This window comes from Mya arenaria, chromosome 3 (genome assembly GCF_026914265.1).
Source record: "Mya arenaria isolate MELC-2E11 chromosome 3, ASM2691426v1".
Lineage (NCBI taxonomy): Eukaryota > Metazoa > Mollusca > Bivalvia > Myida > Myidae > Mya > Mya arenaria.
The window spans coordinates 53,839,197-53,860,485 of record NC_069124.1 but is presented as its reverse complement, the minus strand read 5'-3'; the positions used below and the strand labels follow the sequence as shown (position 1 = coordinate 53,860,485).

The following is a 21,289-nucleotide window of genomic DNA, read 5'->3' as shown; positions in this document are numbered from 1 at the left end:
TAAATGTAAAATCCGTTTATTTAAAATTACATATACATTCAAAGTAGAAGTAAAGATTTAAAAACAGACCGTTACAACAATATACATCATGCTATTTAAAAAAAACACTTAATATAAAACCGTTTTTGTAATAATTGCAACCTATAAATTCCTTGTGATTTAATGCTGCTTATTACACTCACTAAACAATCCATTAAAACAATTACTACAACATTTACAATAATAACAGTGCTTGATTTTAAGGTAGACGAAACCTAACACCACATTCATATCCGTCATTTTATTTGATGCGCATTCTCATTTCCTCAATGAGTGGAAAACTATCGTCAGCAAACTATAGCTTAGTCACTGCACAAACGATTACACAAACATCGTTTATTCCAAATATAATACAGTTAGACGTTTACCAAGAAGAACGCCAACTATTAAAATACAATATCATTTTACACAAATATTTTGTTCGATTGTGATAGGACGTGATGTCATCTCATCCTAACCAATTATCTTTTTGTTGTCACCAATCGTTGCACAAAACACAAAAAATAAAACAAAAAACAAAATCCCATTAATCAAACAGTACTGTTAACTTAAATGTACTTTTAATCGAAACGAAACTTACGTAAGTTAACATTATAATAACCATACATATAGTTGTATAATGCAATGGTCAAGTATTTGTAAATGGGCATATTTTTATCACACAACCACACTAATATAAAGTCGAAAAGATAGCAGCACATAAAAAGCATACATGTAGTAGTCGTTTGATATCTCTATTATAATAGCAGAGTACTTATACACAATGTCAACAATTGTTTGATACAAATGACACTGCAAACCATGGGATTTCGGTTTTTAACTCCAATGTAAAACGTATAGGCGGTGCTAAAATAACAAAAATACCATTTCCTTATTTATCAAAATATAGTCTAGTATAAGTACTTTCTCTGTTACTTTTATGAGTATCTAAAAAGAACTCTATTTTAATGTTCAGAATAAAATCGCATGTTTACTTTTTTAGTATGCATGTGAATGTAATACGTCTTGTAAATTTGAAAATTGACAAGGGTGTACGAATTAAAACCCTCAAATACGCAACAATGTTCCTTCTATCTGGAAGACCATTGCACTACAACTCTTCATTACGCATAACAAAGTACTACACAGAAATACTTGTGAATGTAAAAGCGAAAACACCATGATGATTTGCTAGTACTTTGTCTTCTTTCCACCGTATCCCTGAGCAATGCCTTTGCAAAGAAGTGGACCTTTCTCGTGGAGACACAGGGCGGGCCAGACCACGTAATCAACGAGAGGACCACTACTTGTGTACGCCTTGTAGAAGTCCGTGTCGAATTTTGTGCCGCGTTGTACCACGGGCTCAATAGTAACGGGTGGATCTTGGATGCTCATCAGCCAACACAGTTCAATGCACTCTTTGACGAAGGGTTTTACATCTTGTTGTAGAGACCCCAGACGGAGTCTTGCATTTTCTTCCATATATTTCTAAAGCGAATTAGGAAGGAAAAAGATATGTTGATTATCAACTGTGTTTTGTGCTCTGAAAGTATCAATAGGTTTAATTTTGTTGAACATCAGTACGATTGTAGTGCAACTAGACTGCACAAATATTGCTCTGTAGTTTATTTGTCGCTGTCCCTGCATTCCGAAACTGTGTAATCACAACACAACTACAGTACACATTGCCTACAACTAAATGATATTTAGTAAGCAATATAAGGAAATTAAAATATATATCAACATCAGATTGCATTCTAAAGGATTCGTTCAGATTTTTTGTCGGCAATGATTTATCTAAGCTTTTATGAACAAACACCAAACAGCCACTGGCATACTTGTTCGAACTTAAAGGACCCTTTGTAAATTTAGGCCTAAAATCATTCACATTGCAGTAGCGTTACCAACATCTTTCGGCAAACCAGAGCATTTCAATTATATTCTGTTTTAAAAAAGTAATAAAAACATATAGTTCTTTTTTAAACTCATGATGATGTTTTATCATTGAAACAAGCATTTTGTTCCCATTTCACACACACATACATTTATGGCTGACCTTGAAGATCTCGAACGAGTCCCTTTTTTAGTAGGTAATACAATGTTATGCAGTTTATGCATTTTTCCTACCTCATAAACAGCTGCACCAGTTAGATCTCCTAATGCCTTTCGACAATCCTTAAGGTTTTTGTAAACAAGTGACGGTAACGCCAATCCAACCTGAAAATAAATACATTAAGAGCATTGCTTGAATTCTTAATTATTTGGAAATTTCAATATGATATCAAAATTGTAAAAATATCATTAAGGATCACCTTTTTTGGTAGCAGAATTCCTTGTATTTCCTCCAGTTGTTTCATAGATTCTCCTCGACAGAATTTGGCAGCATTCTTGAATGAAAATACACCAAAACGCATGTTAATAGTTTAGTTGTAATTCTATAATATCTAAATTAATATATGAGCAAATAAATACGCAGCTTTTTAAATAGTTAAATCGGTGCCGTGAACATTTTGTTCATAATTTAATAAAACTATACCATTAAAATATCAATAAGTGAGTCAATTGTAATCTTGTCGTCTTGTAACTGTTTGTTAACGACTTCGAAGGCGTCTGTCCATTGGTTGTCATACAACTCCGAGTAACGCTCGGCCAGTTTTGTAGGTCGATTCTTATCGCTGAGGTCGGCAATATTAGGATTGTTGTCCGTCAGTTTCTGACCCATCACTTTACTTAACCTGTAGAAAAACTCATAATTAAAAAAACACATTGCCAAAGCTCTATCTGTGCTGTCGATTAACATTTTAAAACAGTAAAAGTTATCAGATCGCGAGCAAATTATATTTCACTGATGAATCACTATCACAATCGGAATGCGTATAATAAAGAACCTTCATTGTTAATAAAATTTATGATATTTACCTTGTCTTTGTATCATCAAGCTCATGCTGAACTTCACGAAGCTCGCGTTGTGCTTTTTTCAAAGCAAGGCTTAGTTCCTGTTCTCTCTTACTAATTACTGCTTCTGAACATCTTGTCTGGTCGTCTTTGTACATAGGCATGCTTCTCAATTTTTCATTTTCTTTACGTAGAGACGCAATCCGATTTTGGCAATTTCCATGTTCGTCATTTACAAATTTCAACTGTAAAGCAGACTTTCTTGTTTCCTCACGGGCCTGGTTGAGTTCACTCTGAATATTTTCCATCTCACGTTTTAAGTTTGAAATAGTTCTGGACATTTCAGCTAAATGACAACTTTTGTCATTTTCTAACTTTATAATTTTCTCTTTAATCGAGGAAAATTCAGCCATTTTAGTTTCCATCTCCCGTATTTCGCTGTCTCTCCTTTTGAGAATAGTTGTTAACTCTATGATTTTATCTTTAAAAGAATCTCTTTCATCAACCAACGATTGTTCAGAATTCTTAAAAGCTGAAATCGTTCGATCCATCTGTTGAGATTTCTCAGTCGCATTTCTTATTTCTTCCCGTGCCTGTTTGAGTTCGCTCTCATATGTCTCCACCTTGCGTCGTAAAGTTGTAGCTATAAAGTTAATTTCCTCTGAATTAGAGTCTTTGTCTTTCAAGTTAGCTTTATATTGGTCTAGTTCAATTTGTAAATCAGTGACCAGTTGTTCATTCTTTTCATTTCGTCCTTTTATCAACGCGACATCAACCATTGCATTTTCAATCTCTTGACACTTTCGTTGAAGTTTTATTTCAAGCCTACTTATTTCATTGTCTTTTCTCTTTGTCAACTCTTTGATTTGATCGTTTAGAGAATCCATTTTCTCACTCCATGCGAGCTCAGATATTTTAAGGTCAGAAATATTTCGATTCATCTGTAGGTTTTTGTCAGTCGCATGTTCAATTTCCTCGCGAGTCTTTTTCATTTCATTTTTATATTCTTCCACTTCACGTTCTAGGTGTATGATAGTATCTGTGATTCTTTCTGAGTCAGGACTTGTTTCTTTAAACTTCATTTGAAACTGTTTCATTTCGGTTTGTAGATCAGAAATCAATCGTTCATTCTTGACATTTGTCTCTTTTAGCAAGACGAGATCACCCTGTCTATCTGCAATCTCTTGATACTTCCTCTGAAGTTCACTTTGTAGCTTACTTATATTTTTATCTTTTTCTTCAATGGTATCTGTTAACTTTGTGGCTTTATCGTTTAATGAACCAACTTCTCCTTTCATATCTTCGTTTAACCTAAACAGATCAAAAAGGCTTCGCTCTAACTGCTGATTGTTTTCAGTCGCAGTCCTCTCTGTTGATTGTCTATTTTCTTGCATGAGAGGTGCATGATAGTTCGACAAATCAACATAAGCTTGTTTCATCTTTTCCCTGTATTGGTTACTTTTTGTAAGCAATATGGCGTTTCTAGATTTTTCGCTTTCCAGTTCTTTAGTCACTTCGTGTAGGATTTCTGCTGATTTGTTTATTTCAATTGAAAGCACTGCGGTTTTAGATCTGTCGTTTTCCAATTCCTCGTTCAACACGCTCTGTGTTTTTTGCTCCCGTTTCTCTGTATCTTGTTGGAAATGCATAGCCATTTCCTTGTAATAAGAACGTTGTTTTCGGTTCTCCTGTATCAGTTTCTCTTTTTCTTCCCTTAACCGCCTTATTATATATTCTTGTTCTTGTATTTTGTCATTTGCTAATCTTTTTTCTTGCCGACATGAAATAAGCTGTCGATTTAATTGTGATCGAGCTAATTTATCATCTGGGTTGTGTTTTGAACTGGATACTTCGTTATGTTGATATGTTGTGTTAGGTTGTACGACCTGAATCTCCCTCCAAAAATGGTTTGAGTGCTCTGAGCCTGGCAAAACTGTTTTATTTAACTCGTCATAGAGCGAGTCTCTTTCCCGACGGAGTGAGTGGAGTTGATTTTCTAACTCATTAATTTTTGCATGAAAGAGTTCACGCTCCCTTTCAAGAGAATTTACATCATATCTATTCAACGTGTCAACTGCTTTGAATGACATTGCATTCTCTCTTATTAGCGAACGTCCTGGCTTTGGTGATTTCTTATGTGTCGTTTTTTGTGAACAAATGCCACTTCTTTCATGTCTGTTTACACTAGTAGCAGACCCTTCTCTACATTTACTCATGCGGTCATAACGTCCTTGAAGTGTTATAAGCTCCTTGCGCAAAGCAGCCGCTTCAAGCTCTAAATCAATGATCTCACGACGTAGCGTTTGATTTTCTTCTTTTTCTCTTTGTATCCTATTTGTACCCAGATGTTCACGGTTAACGAGCTTACCTACTAATGCATTTAACCGAGAAACTTCATTTTTTAGAGATTTGTTCCGTGCTTGTTGCTGAGTCAGCAGATACTCTATATGTTCTGTATAACTGGCGTTGTCGTTAATATGTTGCTCTAATTTATCTACTTTTTTCAATTGATGTTTTAAATCCAGATCATACCCATCTAGTTTTTTTTCTTGGAATCTATTCTCGTTAACCAATTCATCATTTTTAGTCCAAAGTTCGTCATTCCGCTTTTTCAAGTATTCAATATTTCTTTTGTTTTCTTGTTGTTTTTGCTGTAGTTGATATATCTCATCCTGATTCAGATCAAAGTATTCAGATCTCTTTGCAAGAATATCTTTATCGTTGCAATGCTGGTTTTGTTTTAGCCATTTGTCCATCGTGATATCGTTATCTATTAGCGTTTGTTTCAGGATGACAGCCCTTCTGTCGCTGTCCTTTAACGCAAGTTAGGTTTCATTAAATAGTTTAATTAAAAAAAAGAAGTTATAATTAATTAAAAATGATCTTTTGTTAGCTATTACTTACTTTTAAGGATGAATATATGAAGCTTTAAAATTGCGGAATATTAACGTAGAAACTGTTTATTAGTATATTTCGACCACAGATGAAAACAAACTCAAAATCTTAAAAAATCTTAATAACACTTAAACTCCGATCAGATGGTCGGAAAGTGTTTGCTTAGCGCATTTAGTTTCATTTATGCAAAGCACTCCAAAATGCTCGACCTTTACAGACTATGTACATTTAAAAACACACTGGTAGTTTAATAACTCTGGTAATCACAGCATTTTCCATGATGTAATAGTCTGTAAAAGGGATAATTATGGTCAATACTTGGAACATTTAGGCTCATTGCGCTAAGAATGAAAACCGTTTTGGATACCTTCGTATTAAGTATGTACTTATATAATAAAGTAGTCTTTGCTTTTTTATCATAAAGACATGGTTATGCTAAAATATAAGAACATTTGTTATGATCGAACTTTTTAATATCATTGTAGCCAAATTTCTGATAATAAACAGTTTCTACTATCAGCTAGTATTTAACGAGTATTGTTATTATTAAAAACTTATTAGAATAGTATGAGAATCAATCAATATAATATACTGATACAGTATACATGTTATGTATGGTGGCTGATTTCTTTCAATTTCGTCTTAATTTTTTGCCAAAAAGGCCAGCACAAAACATTGACATTTCGCATGAAACATCATAAACAATTAAAGGCAACAAGACAACAATAGGATCTGAAACGCAGCGTTGACACCGCGTTAAAAATGTCATTAAAGAGTTATTCCTTTTGCTCTTATACCATACACAGCACCAGAAGAAGATAAAAAAGAGGGCGAAGATGGCCCTATATCGCCCATCTGATTGGAAAAGGGTTTTAAAGTTTTTGTTTTAATCGGACAACATGCTCTCATTTGAAATGTTACATGGGGCCATAACTTTTTAAAATATAACTAACAATGTTAATGAATGGGTAACATTAGGAACATTTCAGTGAACTTATTTCAAAATCGAGCCTGTCGGTTCTGAAGAGAATTTTTTTCAAAAGTTTTTGATTCAGACAAATATCTATAACCATGATTTATTATGAATTAACATTTGGTGAAGGAATGTAACAGAGGAACATTTCTGTGAAATGATTTTAAAATAGTTACTGCCGAGAATATTTTTCAATATAAACATGAAGTGAAAAGAAGCCCAGTCCCGTGCGACCAAGTTGTTTGAAGGAAAAATGTTGACGGTGATTGACGGACAACGGACACCGGCGGACGACGGACAATCTCTCTGTCACAGTAGTTCACGCTGAGCACTTTGTGTTCAGGTGAGCAAAAACACGCCAAATAACGTAGTGATTTTTTTGCGTCCTTGCCAGAATGCGTTACGGTAAAATATAGTTGCATTTTGCAGCTTTTTAAATTACTAAATTATCTATAATCAAAATGATATTAAAATTTGTGGGTGACTGTCTTGATACTACAGGAACCATATAATTATTATGAAATGTATTCCAACATATTTTACATGTATGCATCTTTCAGTATTGTCCTTTTTGTAGGGCAGATTTATCATGAATGCACAACGTCAAAAATAATTATACTTGACCTTTCATTTAAGTTAAGAACAGACAGGACGCCAAAATTTCTCAATTGGCTGTCATTTATCAATATCACAAGGTCCAATATCGTCTGCCATTCTGATCATTGATCTTCAGCATTCGACAATTACAGTGTATCTAGTACAAATGAACTTGACCTAACAAAAAATATTACAAACAAAAACACTAACTGCCCCTCTAGCAAGACTAAAAACTATATGCATGTATTAATACTTTAATGAAAATTAAGGGTCAGCTTGCTATCGTCAATTGATAATTATTGTGGATCTTAATCAACACATTACTTTCAATTGCTATTGTACCATCGTGACCTTTCATTGAGTAGACCAATCTTTATATTTTTAAATTAGATAAAACGCTAAATGTGTACATTTCGTTCCCGCGCCAGCAACGGAACGAATTTAAATCAGCCACCTTAGTAATAGGTTGAATACAATTAAAAGCAAAATCAAAACATTACAATTTACCTTTCTCGTCATCCATCGAAGATAATCATCCATTATTTACTTTATTTAAATTTCATTGTGGCTAAACAACTTTTCTTTTCCACATAACGTCTTGTCAATACGAGGTCATTGTTTTATACTTAGTATGGTTCGGTCCATTATCAGTTTGGTTCAAGCCAAAACATGTTAAGCGCCATAAAGCCCAAAGGTTTAAATTTGAATTTACTTCCTCTTTCGATTTCCGTACGGTTATATCGTAAATTAAATATCAATAATAGGTCGATAAATATTTGTATACTTGGGGAGTGTTGATACTTAACGTTTGGTCGATTTATATATTTTAATTCAACCGAGCGATCTGATAATCTTAAACTACCAAAGGTGAAATGTAAACTTTAAGTGTTCCACTTTTCGTGCGGTATCTCATGTACATAATCTTGGTCACTTTTTTCGTTTACATCTGATGTGCATATATGGAAAAAGAACGTGAAATAGCCATTTAGAGATGCACTCTTACTCCCAAAAAAGATTTACCACAATCGATTCAATTGTTTTTATATACCAAAAATGATGAACAAATGTCGAAAACAATGGTTTTTACGAAGGATACCGAGTTTAATTTGAAAGAAAGGTGCAGAAAACACGGTATTTCTACCTTAGAGACGATAGTATATCGCGCTAAATCTTTTAGCACTCACCAATCATCTAATGGAGTTGCACTTTCAGCTATTAAAAACGCGGTTGCAATCTTGTTATCAGTAAATAATATTTTCCATAAATGCGTTATTTAGTAAGTTGTTAAAGGTAAATCGCTCAAAATTCACGCTTGTTATCTATGTGTATGTATTGATTTTGAATAAGAGTGACACGTTATAATAATTCTTGTAAACCCATTTCAATGTACCAGACACAGATAGATTGGAATACACTTGATATACTTCTTATCGAATACCTGACACAAGAACATTAGATCACTATGTAATTATTCCTCTTAAATATGGGTAAATATCGTAACTCATATGTACACTCGATGTGCCTTTAGAGTGTAAGTTTAATTACGGAAAGTAGGGTATATCCATAGTATGTATTGTTTAATATAAACTATGAATCGATGTGAAGTAAAATGAAGTATTGTGGTACGCAACAAAGCCTACTGTGAGCCCGAAAACCTGAAACTTAGTGCAGGCAATGATGGTTATAGATTCGGTAACACGACCGCGAAGTAATGCATTCTTACTCCAAAATAAGCAGTTTCTCACATAAGGTGGAACGCGACTATGAACGAATTTTCGATTTAATGTCTGAAAATTGATATACGAATAGAAGAGCATATGCCCAGTTAGGGACTGTTTTTACTTTTTCAATATTCGGAACAGTTTTTAATGTACGAGTCTTCAAAATATGTAACTGACGTCATTTTTTTTTAAAACGTCTGTCATATTTTTACGTTCCAGCTGCAATAACCGACATTTTCATCAATTCTTCGTTTACCGCTATGAAATTTTAACCCCAAGTGCGTCTTGTGAAAACGTTCACGCACATATATTTCTCTTTCTCTTGTTTTACGTTATGCATTTTAAATTCGTCTATAACGTAATTTTTCGCGGGAAAAATGGCGTCGTGTTTCGCTGAAAAAAGTGCGCATTTCTTTAATTAAAAAAACAACAACTGCTCGTTTAATTTTTGAATTTTTAAAATACATTTATTCAATGTTTTATTATAAATCGCCTGATATCAAGAAAAGTGTACCTTACCGACTTTTCGTTTTCGCGCAGTATCAAATAATCTAGCCTCTATACCTGTTTCTTTTTCAATACGTATTGTATTAAAACGTTTAGCATGACGTTAATCGAACTATTGTTTTTGTTAATTAAATGAAAAGATTAGAAATCTTAGAGTGTCTGATCAGTTTTATGTTAGGGATATTTGTTACTGTTGATGTACAAAATATCTGATTTCACACAAGACGGGCGCTGAATTACCACCTTAATAAATCAACGGATGACTTAAATCTGGCGGCTATTTTAATGAGAGGCTTTCTAAATTATTAAGCAATTTCATTTGCCGAATTATAATATTTTGATAATACACATCAATACTCGTTCAAGTAATGATACTATGCTGATTAGTGCTTTGCTTTGTATATATTCATCTACTGTAATAAGTTAATAACACAACAATAAACAGTTCTACTACTTAATTAGTTAAAAATTTCTTTTATTAGTATCAGTAGAGATCTGCAGTTATAAGGCTCTAAACTAAGCAAAAGCATAGTAAATCCAGTGTGTGACACTCATTTCATACACAGAATATAACTTAAAAACCAAAAAATGATAATCGACAGAAATCTTCATTGTAATAAGCACAAACGGATCCGGGCAGTGTAACCTCTCCCCCCCCCCCTTAAAGTCATCCAAGTTTACTTTTGTATGTCACTACTGGAGAAAAATGTAATAATATACAGATCTATAAAATACGCGACTATAGAGGTCAGTGTTTTGGATCTAAGTTTGATGTAGTCAATCGGTTATCGCTGTTCAGTTCTTGACGTTAAAAAATGATCGGTCATTCTTTGAACAGAAAGAAAATGACTCATGTGGTCAATATATAACGGGGTCTAAATTGAATGTTACATCGGCGTTAATTTAAAACACACTAAAATTTTAAAGTGAAACTCTTATTCAAAATCAATATTTCACATGTATAACAAACATCAATTCTGACTGATAAACCCTTACTTCTTACTAAATAATAAATTTATGCAAAATATTATTCACTGATTACAAGATTGTAACTGTTTATTTAATAGTAGAAAGCGCAAAAATGATTCTTTTTTTTTTGGTGAATGCTGAAGGATTTACTATCGTCTCAAAAGGTAGAAATACCGTGTTTTATGCACATTTCTCTGAAATTTAACTCGGCATCCTTCATAAGAACCATTGTTTTCGATATTTATTCATTCTTAAGGCATATTAAAACAATACTATTAGTTGTGGTAAATCGTATTTGCGTTTAATACTTGCGTTTGCACTGATTATAAATGATCACATTGAATTGATCTATTACCTCATCTTATTAAGGGTTGTTATGGTTTACACAAATGCACTCACATGCACGCACGTATACGCCCACATACTCGTACATGCACTACGATAAAATATATGTTCCAAATGACTCAAATGATAATCTTAAAGTTAATGTTTTATAGTGCAGTAAAATGTTTAATTTTGTAAATCAGCGCATTGTTTGTTTTAATCCATAACGAGTTATTCTGTTTTCCTGACTTTACCACGCAATCAAAGGTTCTTGTGCGTATAAACAACTTCATGAAACAACTTTCGGCGATGCATTCAATGCCCATGATACAGAAGCCAACATAGCTATATTATCCTGGTAACCTCAAGGTCTCTGCCGTGCGTACAATGGCTGTGCACGTGTGTGTGTGTGTGTGTGTGTGTGTGTGTGTGTGTGTGTGTGTGTGCGTGGCATGCACATACAAGCATGCGTGTGCACGCGTGATTGAGTGTGAAATGGTGTGTAGGGTGCGTTTTTACGCGTGCTTAAGTGCGTGACTTTATTGTACGTTATGTGCGTGTGTTTGTATGTAAGCTATAACCACCCTTAACAAAATGAGCTTAAAGTAACAATTTAAAGATGCACTCGTACTCCCCCAACTCAACTCAATATCTTTTTTCCCCATGGCTGGTGATATTCATAATATATACAAACATTGATAGACATAGAACATAAATAATATTGTATATATACAATAATAGTACAGTTTAAAATTATAGAATATTGGTGTCAAAATATTTATACTAATATTGTAGGATATAGCTTCATATCTAAGTATAAATAAAAAGCTTATATTCTACATGCAAATAAGATTAGTCTATTTGACTTCCATGATAGTAAGGTCGTATGTAATCTGCCGCTTGGATGCATAAATCTTGTCGAAAACAATGGTTCTTATCAAGAATACCGAGTTGATTTGAAAGAAATTAGCACAAAACATGGTATTTTTACGTTATGAGATTAGAGTAGATCGCATTAAATATTTTAGCATTCACCAATCATTTAATATTTTTGCGCTTTCTGTTATTAAACACGCGGTTAAAATCTTGTAATTAATATTTTCCATAAATGCATAATTGAGTAAGAAGTTAAAGTTTTATAAGACAAAATTGATCTTGTTATACACGTTTATGTATTGATTTTGAATAAGCGTGTCACTTTAATTATAGTTCATTTATAATCAGTGCTTTAATGATTTAATAATGTTTATTATTCGTAATTCAACAGGAGAAAACAATGTTAAATTATAAATTTAACTAAAATTAACAATAACTGTTATATATTATTGGTCCGTGGTTTATTAAAAAATAAGCTCTTATTAACGTAAATAATAGTTCGGTTTACGTCATGCTAAACGTTTTAATACACTACGTATTGAAAAAGAAAAGGTATAGGGGTTAGATTTTTTGATACTGCGCTAAAACGAAGGCGGTAAGGTACACTTTTCTCGATATCAGGCGATTTGTAATTAAACATTGAATACATGTATTTAAAAAAATCAAAAATTAAACGAGCAGTTTTTTCAAGAATTAAAGAAAGGCGCACTTTTTTCAGCGAACCAGAGGCCGTTTTTCCCGCGAAAAATGACGTTATAGACGAATTTTAAAAAACAAAACAACGTAAAACAAGAGAAAAAAATATATGTGCGTGAACGTTTTCACAAGACGCATTTGAGGTTGAAATTTCATAGCGGTAAAAGAAGAATTGATGAAAATATCGGTTATTGTAGCTGGAACGCAAAAATATGACAGACGTCTCAAAATTGACGTCAGACGTATACTTTGAAGAGTCGTAGTTTCAAAACTGTTCCGAATATTGAAAAAGTAAAAACAGTCCCTAACTGGGCATGTTTTCTTCTATTCGTATACTAATTTTCAGACAGTAACTCGAAAATTCGTTTATAGTCGCGTTCCACCTTAAATCAATTGTTTTTTTAATTTACTAAAAAGAATAAATAAATATCGAAAAAAATGGTTCTATTGAAGGATGCCGTGTTTTATTTGAAAGAAAGGTGCAGAAAACACATTATTTCTACACAATGAGACAGTCTTTTGTTAATCTCCGTAAATTGTTTAGGACCCACCAGTCATTTAATATTTATGCGTTTTCAGCTATTAAATACATGGTTAAAATGTAGTTATCAGTAATTGATATTTTTCATAAACGCATTATTAAATGAGTCGTTGAAATTCATCAGTCAAAATAAATGTTTCGTTAAATTGATTATATTTTTTTTTCTTTAATACGTGTGTCACTTTAAATGTTGCGAACAGCTTTCGTTGGCCATGGTCTGTTTTAAAAAGAATCTTGTGATTGTATTGGTAGGAATATGTTATCCTGTGTGGGTCCTTGTCTTGTAGCACTATGGTTCCGAAGCTTTAAAACTTTACATAAACAGAAACCGTTTGTTACTGAGCTCGTACCTATAGTTCAAATGATTAATCATTTAGATTGTTTCCTAGCATTTACGAAATAACCGTGGTTTATAATAAGGAAGACTATTTTGAATAAGCATCTCATTCCTACAAACAGTGTACATTTTTTGCAGTAACTCACGATCGAAACCAATGTAGGCCTTGAACTTCATCTGGTTCGAAAGTTTAACTTTGGGAGATACAAAAACATTCAATCACAAGAAAACGATCATTAAAAGATAGATAACGCACCACCGCCAATTCATTTCATATCGTTCTTTTGAATAGTCTCTTTTTCAAATCTCATTCCGGAATTCATATATCGTATTTATAGCTCATTGGTATTAATATGCCAAACAGAGCCAAGCAGACCGCCAACTGTATTTCTTATATTAATCTATGTGATTAAATCGGATGAAACTAAGATTGCGAAGTCTTGCTAAATGATCTAACTACCAGGGATCCAACGATACATGATGTTCAAGTACGCTAGCCCTTCCGTATTTAGTTTTAATTATACCTAAAATATAATAAAAGAATAGGAACTCAAGCGACACGCCCAGAAGCTTACACTTATATGTGTTTCCAAATTATGAAGTAATGTCAAACAAACTCTAACGAAATGCACATTTACGTTTCAAAATTGACGAATTTTTGTCTGCTTGTAATAGGTTCTCGTGTAAGGGACAATAAGGTTGTCAGTGGCGTGTTTGAACCATTAGAGGTTTTAACTTTGGCAGCAAATTGCGTTTTGTTGAGAATGTCGGTGTCCCTCCCAGCTGTCCTGCAGTCTTAGGTTTTTTGAGGGTCCTTACGTATTATTGTTAAATTCTATTGTTTAGTTTTTCCTCACAGGACAGTTAGCTATATCTTTGGGAAGTAGACAGGTGCTATTTCTGGACATATCGCCACAATTCTTAAATTGGGGTTCAATTTCGTTTCAGTTAGAAGTCTTCGGTGATACTGACCCACATCCTTGCGTCACTACGTCATGACCGCTACCTGGGATGAAGGTTTTGTGCCGTGTGGACGACTCTTAATGACTCCTTCCCGAGATCTAAAAAGGATCAAGCAATGTGTCTATTTCCTCGTTTTATTATGAGATGAAACACTTCGAAGTCAACAGTAAAAGTGACTCGAGCGAGGAAAGACACAACTTTTAAAGAATTGCCGAAACTATCATCATCCAATGACAAAGGATGTTACAAAAAGTCATGCCAATACATGGCCAATGAAATTGAGACAATTAATCCAGACGCAGGGGACACTAGGGGCTGGGCCCTAAAAATGTCATTGCCGGCCTAATCTCAATTATCAGTTAAGCCGGGCATTCTGTTTATATTACAATCTAAAGGTTCGCAACAATCTTTAGACTTAGTGATAGGTTGTCAAGAAAAATAATTCCACAGACCAATTGATAATAAAAATGCTATACGCTGTGTTTACTACAATATAAAGTTTGCCAACTATGTTTGAATAGAGTAATAAATGTCATGAAATAATTTGGCTATTATCAAAAATTCTGTTTTACTTTTCATAAGCACCAAAAATGTACGTTTCTAACAGAGAAAATATTCTAAAATTATGAAACATGAAAAGTACTAATGACATTTCGTAAAACTTCATTACACAAATGTACTCGAAATTTTACAGCATAACAAAGGCATTGACTACCACCCAGAACAATCTACTAGACATATATTTTAAAATTGTACTGTTTCATAAAAGCCTAGTATCCTAATTATTGTTGTCATATTTTTAGAAGTACTCATAACAATCTACAGTGCCTTGTTTATTTGACTAATTTCGATTAAGAAATAATTGTTTCACGCACGAGTCGAAAGAGTAAAGTCAGGTTTTGACAGATCGAATTCAGGTGCTAAAACTTTATCTGGTCTTATGGATACAGAAACTCCAGTTGTCTTTCTTATTGGACCTACATTAACTAGGCCGTATCATCATTTACTTACTCACTAAATATAAACATTCACCCTCGTTGGCATGAAACCTATGTTTATATTCGTTATTATGTCCCTGAAAACCGGGTATTCAAAAGGGGGATTTCATCGGCACATTGGTATATAAGCATGCTGTCTGTATGTAAAAAGCAGATATTCTGATTGATTTTGGAGTCTCCCAAGCCCAACACAGTGTCACTTTTATAAAAGAATAAATATCAGATCTATTTGATCGGGTTCTGCACGATTGGGTTGCATTTAAATACAGATAGAACGACAAATTTGAACATAGAAGTAAATTTGCTTTAAATTTACAAACTTTACTGGATAGCAATTTTGTCCATTGGATGTTTATATACATTGAAAACGTCTTGAGAATTTATAAATTAACTTTCATTCTTTGTACTTACTTGTGTTGAAACGTATTCTTATTTCGTGGTATTGAAACTTATTCAATCTCAGGTAAAGCAGGTAGATCTGCTCTGCATTATAGCATTACATGCAGATCATAAACTGCAATCAATTCAGCGTTTATACGATAAACTCCTATGACAGTTTTTGCTTGAAATTTAAAAGCGCGACATATAACATTTTTTTTTATTTAGATAATTTATTTTGTTTAACTCATTTGACTTAAATGATCAAGACCAAAAAGAATATGATTTGTTTTAAGGACAAAATAGCGATATCTGGCTCTTTACAACTGGGGAATTTATGGCCACGTAGCCATAAATTAAAAACATAGTATTATATTGTTTATTTTCATTGAACATATATCATACGCTTGTTTTGGTTTCGATCATTAAAATTCAAATGAGTTATAAAACATGATAATGCATTAAAATAAAATAATTATTATTTGCATCACCCCACTTGTCCGCATGCAAAGTACAATACGATATGCTTTATACGCGATTGTAATCAGCACTATTCTAACTCGGTATCTCAGCGAATGTATTGACTGCGCCATTCGGGACATAAAGTCAAATTGTTTTTTAGATAACATTGAGTTTGATGGGAACGTGCTCAAGAGGCCTTATTCAAGCTGTTCAAGAAGCATTTGTTATACGCAACTCACTTATAAATAGTTTAACTAAATATAGTAGTTATGAAACATTTCCTCACTGCCAAAGTTAAAGTTAAATTCACGGAGCTCGTGCCGAGATTTTTCCAAAGCAAGGTTAAGTTCGTTATCTCTTTCACTAAGCGTTGATTATGAACGTCGTGCCTTGTCAACTTAGTATATAGACATACTCTTTAACTTTTCATTCTCTTTACGTAGAGAAGAAATGCGAAGTGTGCATTTTTCATGCTCGTCATTTACAGTTTTACTTGAAGAGAAAACTTTCTTATTTTCTCATGGGCCTCTTTGAGTTCACTTTGACAACTCTCCGATTCATGACTGAAGTTATATTGGTCAGTTTCGTCAAAGTAACACCTTTGTCGTTCAATTCACTTTTTTATTGCTTTATTTCAAATTGTAAATTTTTGATCTGTCGTTCATGTTTTACATTTTCCTCTTTTATCAAGGAAAATTCAGCCAATTTGATTCAATATTCCGTATATCACTGTCGTTTCCTTTGAGACTATTGGTTTACTCTCTGACATTATCGTTTAAAGAACATCTTTCATTATTAAAGGCTTGTTCAGACCTTTTTAGAACGGAACTCTGTCGTTTCATCTGTTGAGTGTTCTCAGTCGCATTTCTCAGTTCATCCCTTGCCTGATTGAACTCGCTCTGAAACGTGTCCACTTCACGCATTAAGTTTGAAATAGTATTAGTCAATTCAGCGGTGGCAGAACTGTTGTCGCTTTTTTATTGGTTGACTTGGTTGAATTCAATTTGTAAATCTGTAATCTGTCGTTCAAGTTTGAAAAACATGTTTATTTTTGCCAATATTCTAATTTTATTGGCATTAAAAGAGAGTAGTTCCACCCTTTCTGCATTATATTTCTCCTTTATATGCAATATATTTACCCATTAGAAAATGGACATTATATTTACCCCTTCACCACCTAACCCCCTTCGGTTTTTATTTCAAATTCGTTTTTTTTGGGGTTTGACAAAACTTCAACCTGTCATTTTGGAACTGCGTATTTGCATACAGTCAGCTATGCGCCTAATGCTTATCAATTTACAGTTACTTTACTGGCCAATCTTTATTGTATGGCCATTGTATGCTGTTTTATGCCCGCCGTATCCCTTAGCAATGCATTTGCAGAATAATGGATCTTTCTTGTAGAAATTCGGGGTAGTGCCAGACCCGATAGCCAACTGTCTCCGTGCGTGTGTGCATGCCTGTGTGTGTGCCACTTTTTCTAGGAAACCAGAATTACTATATTTAGGAAAATTAAACGCGTAAATCATGTCATTGGGAATGGTAATTTCAAGAGTAACTTGTCAAGATCTGACCCGTTTGTTACAAAGAGAAGGGCCTGGTTTTATGATGTTTTGTTTAATTCATGCAACGACGTCAAAAAGTAATATTCAAGCCCTCCGAGGACAAGCTTCGGTGGTCTGCTATTTTCATGATTTACAGAACAAGTGTTTATATTCTCAGTTTCACCACATGATGCGTACGGAAAGAAAATACTGTGAATGTATAATCCGTTTATTGAAAATTACATATACATTCAAAGTAGAAGTTAAGATTTAAAGTTTGTATTCCAATGGTAACAGATCGACAACAATATACATTGATGCTATTTAAAAAAAACACTCTTAATATAAAACCGTTTTTGTAATATTTGCAACCCATATATTCCTGGCTATTTAATGCTGCTTATTACACTAACTTAAAAATGCATCAATAACAATTACTACAACATTTACAATAATAACAGTGCTTGGTTTTAAGGTTGACGAAACCTAACACCACATTCATATCCGCCACTTTATGTGAATGGGCATTCGCAATTCCACAATGAGTGGAAAACTATCGTATTCAAACTAGCTTAGTCACATCGCTTACTACTACACAAACATCGTTCATATCAAATAGCATACAGTGAGACGTTTGCCAAAAACAATGCCAACTATTAAAATACAATATCATTTTACACAGATATTTTGTTCGATTGTGATAGGACGTGATGTCATCTCATCCTAACCAATTATCTTTTTGTTGTCACCATTCGTTGCACAAAACACAAAAAATAAAACAAAAAACAAAATCCCATTAATCAAACCGTACTGTTAACTTAAATGTACTTTTAATCGAAACGAAACTTACGTAAGTTAACATTATAATGACCATACATATAGTTGTATAATGCAATGGTCAAGTATTTGTAAATGGGCATATTTTTATCACACAACCACACTAATATAAAGTCGAAAAGATAGCATCACATAAAAAGCATACATGTAGTAGTCGTTTGATATCTCTATTATAATAGCAGAGTACTTATGCACAATGTCAACAAATGTTTAATACAAATGGCACTGCAAACATGGGATTTACATTTTTAACTCCAATATAAAACGTATAGGCGGTGCTTAAATAACAAAAATACCATTTCCTTATTTATCAAAATATAGTCTAGTATAAGTCCTTTCTCTGTTACTTTTATGAGTATCTAAAAAGAACTCTATTTTAATGTTCAGAATAAAATCGCATGTTTACTTTTTTAGTATGCATGTGAATGTAATACGTCTTGTAAATTTGAAAATTGACAAGCGTGTACGAATTAAAACCGTCAAAAACGCAACAATGTTCCTTCTATCTGGAAGACCATTGCACCACAACTCTTCATTACGCATAACAAAGTACTACACAGAAATACTTATGAATGTAAAAGCGAAAAAACCATGATGATTTGCTAGTACTTTGTCTTCTTCCCACCGTATCCCTGAGCAATGCCTTTGCAGAGAAGTGGACCTTTCTCGTGGAGACACAGGGCGGGCCAGACCACGTAATCAACGAGAGGACCACTACTTGTGTACGCCTTGTAGAAGTCCGTGTCGAATTTTGTGCCGCGTTGTACCACGGGCTCAATAGTAACGGGTGGATCTTGGATGCTCATCAGCCAACACAGTTCAATGCACTCTTTGGCGAAGGGTTTTACATCTTGTTGTAGAGACCTCAGACGGAGTCTTGCATTTTCTTCCATATATTTCTAAAACGAATTAAAAAGGAAAAAGGTATGGTGATTATCAACTGTGTTTTGTGCTCTGAAAGTATCAATAGGTTTAATTTTGTTGAACATCAGTACGATTGTAGTGCAACTAGACTGCATAAATATTGCTCTGTAGTTTATTTGTCGTTGTCCCTGCATTCCGAAACTGTGTAATCACAACACAACTACAGTACACATTGCCTACAACTAAATGATATTTAAAAAGCAATATAAGGAAATTAAAATATATATCAACATCAGATTGCATTCTAAAGGATTCGTTCAGATTTTGTGTCCGTAATGATTTATCTAAACTTTTATGAACACACACCAAACAGCCACAGGCATACTTGTTCGAACTTAAAGGATCCTTTGTAAATTTAGGCCTAAAATCATTCACATTGCAGTAGCGTTACCAACATCTTTCGGCAAAACAGAGCATTTCAATTATATTTTGTTTTAAAAAAGTAATAAAAACATATAGTTCTTCTTTAAACTCTTGATGATGTTTTATCATTGAAACAAGCATTTTGTTCCCATTTAACACACACATACACTTATGGCTGACCTTGAAGATCTCGAACGAGTCCCTTTTTTAGTAGGTAATACAATGTTATGCAGTTTATGCATTTTTCCTACCTCATAAACAGCTGAACCAGTTAGATCTCCCAATGCCTTTCGACAATCCTTAAGGTTTTTGTAAACAAGTGACGGTAACGCCAATCCAACCTGAAAATAAATACATTAAGAGCATTGCTTGAATTCTTAATTATTTGGAAATTTCAATATGATATCAAACTTGTAAAAATATCATTAAGGATCACCTTTTTTGGTAGCAGAATTCCTTGTATTTCCTCCAGTTGTTTCATAGCTTCTCCTCGACAAAATTTGGCAGCATTCTTGAATGAAAATACACCAAAACGCATGTTAATATTTTAGTTGTAATTCTATAATATCTAAATTAATATATGAGCAAATGAATACGCAGCTTTTTAAATAGTTAAATCGGTGCCATGAACATTTTGTTCATAATTTAATAAAACTATACCATTAAAATATCAATAAGTGAGTCTATTGTAGACTTCTCGTCTTGTAACTGTTTGTTAACGACTTCGAAGGCGTCTGTCCATTGGTTGTCATACAACTCCGAGTAGCGCTCAGCCAGTTTTGTAGGTCGATTCTTATCGCTGAGGTCGGCAATATTAGGATTGTTGTCCGTCAGTTTCTGACCCATCACCTTGCTTAACCTGTAGATTCATTATTCAAAATAAAGAACACCTTGTCAAGGCTCTATCGATTAGGACGAAAAAAGGCAAACATTTTAGAAACAGTAAAAGTTATCAAATTGCAACCAAGTTATATTTCTCTGATGAAACACTATCATAATCGGAAGGCATATAATAAGAACCTTCATTGTGATATTTTTGTCAATTTATGATATTTACCTTGTCTTTGTATCATCAAGCTCATGCTGAACTTCACGGAGCTCGCGTTGTGATTTTTCCAAAGCAATGCTTAGTTCCTGTTCTCTCTGACTAAGTACCGCTTCGGAACGTTTTGTCTGGTCGCTTTTGTACATAGGCATGCTTCGCAATCTTTCATTTTCTTTACGTAGAGACGCAATCCGATTTTGGCAATTTCCATGCTCGTCATTTACAGATTTCAACTGTAATGCAGACTTTCTTGTTTCCTCACGGGCCTGTTTGAGTTCTCTCTGAATATTTTCCATCTCACGTTTTAAGTTTGAAATTGTTCTGGACATTTCAGCTGAATGGCAACTTTTGTCATTTTCTAACTTTATATTTTTCTCTTTAATCGAGGAAAATTCAGCCATTTTAGTTTCCAGCTCCCGCATTTCC

At 33.7% G+C, this 21,289-nt stretch overlaps 1 protein-coding gene across 1 annotated transcript; it reads right to left on the bottom strand.

Annotated features, from left to right (window-relative positions):
- Nucleotides 1-21,285, bottom strand: LOC128226123 (putative autophagy-related protein 11). The gene is made up of 11 exons (XM_052936014.1): nt 20,876-21,285; nt 20,479-20,677; nt 20,255-20,329; nt 20,070-20,159; nt 19,135-19,430; nt 16,644-16,713; nt 2,938-5,726; nt 2,555-2,753; nt 2,331-2,405; nt 2,146-2,235; nt 1-1,506 (listed from the first exon to the last, which is right to left on the bottom strand). The coding sequence occupies exons 1-11, from the start codon at nt 21,283-21,285 to the stop codon at nt 1,210-1,212; spliced, it is 4,590 nt and encodes a 1,529-aa protein (XP_052791974.1). The 3' UTR covers nt 1-1,209.
- Between the last annotated feature and the right edge of the window lie 4 nt (nt 21,286-21,289).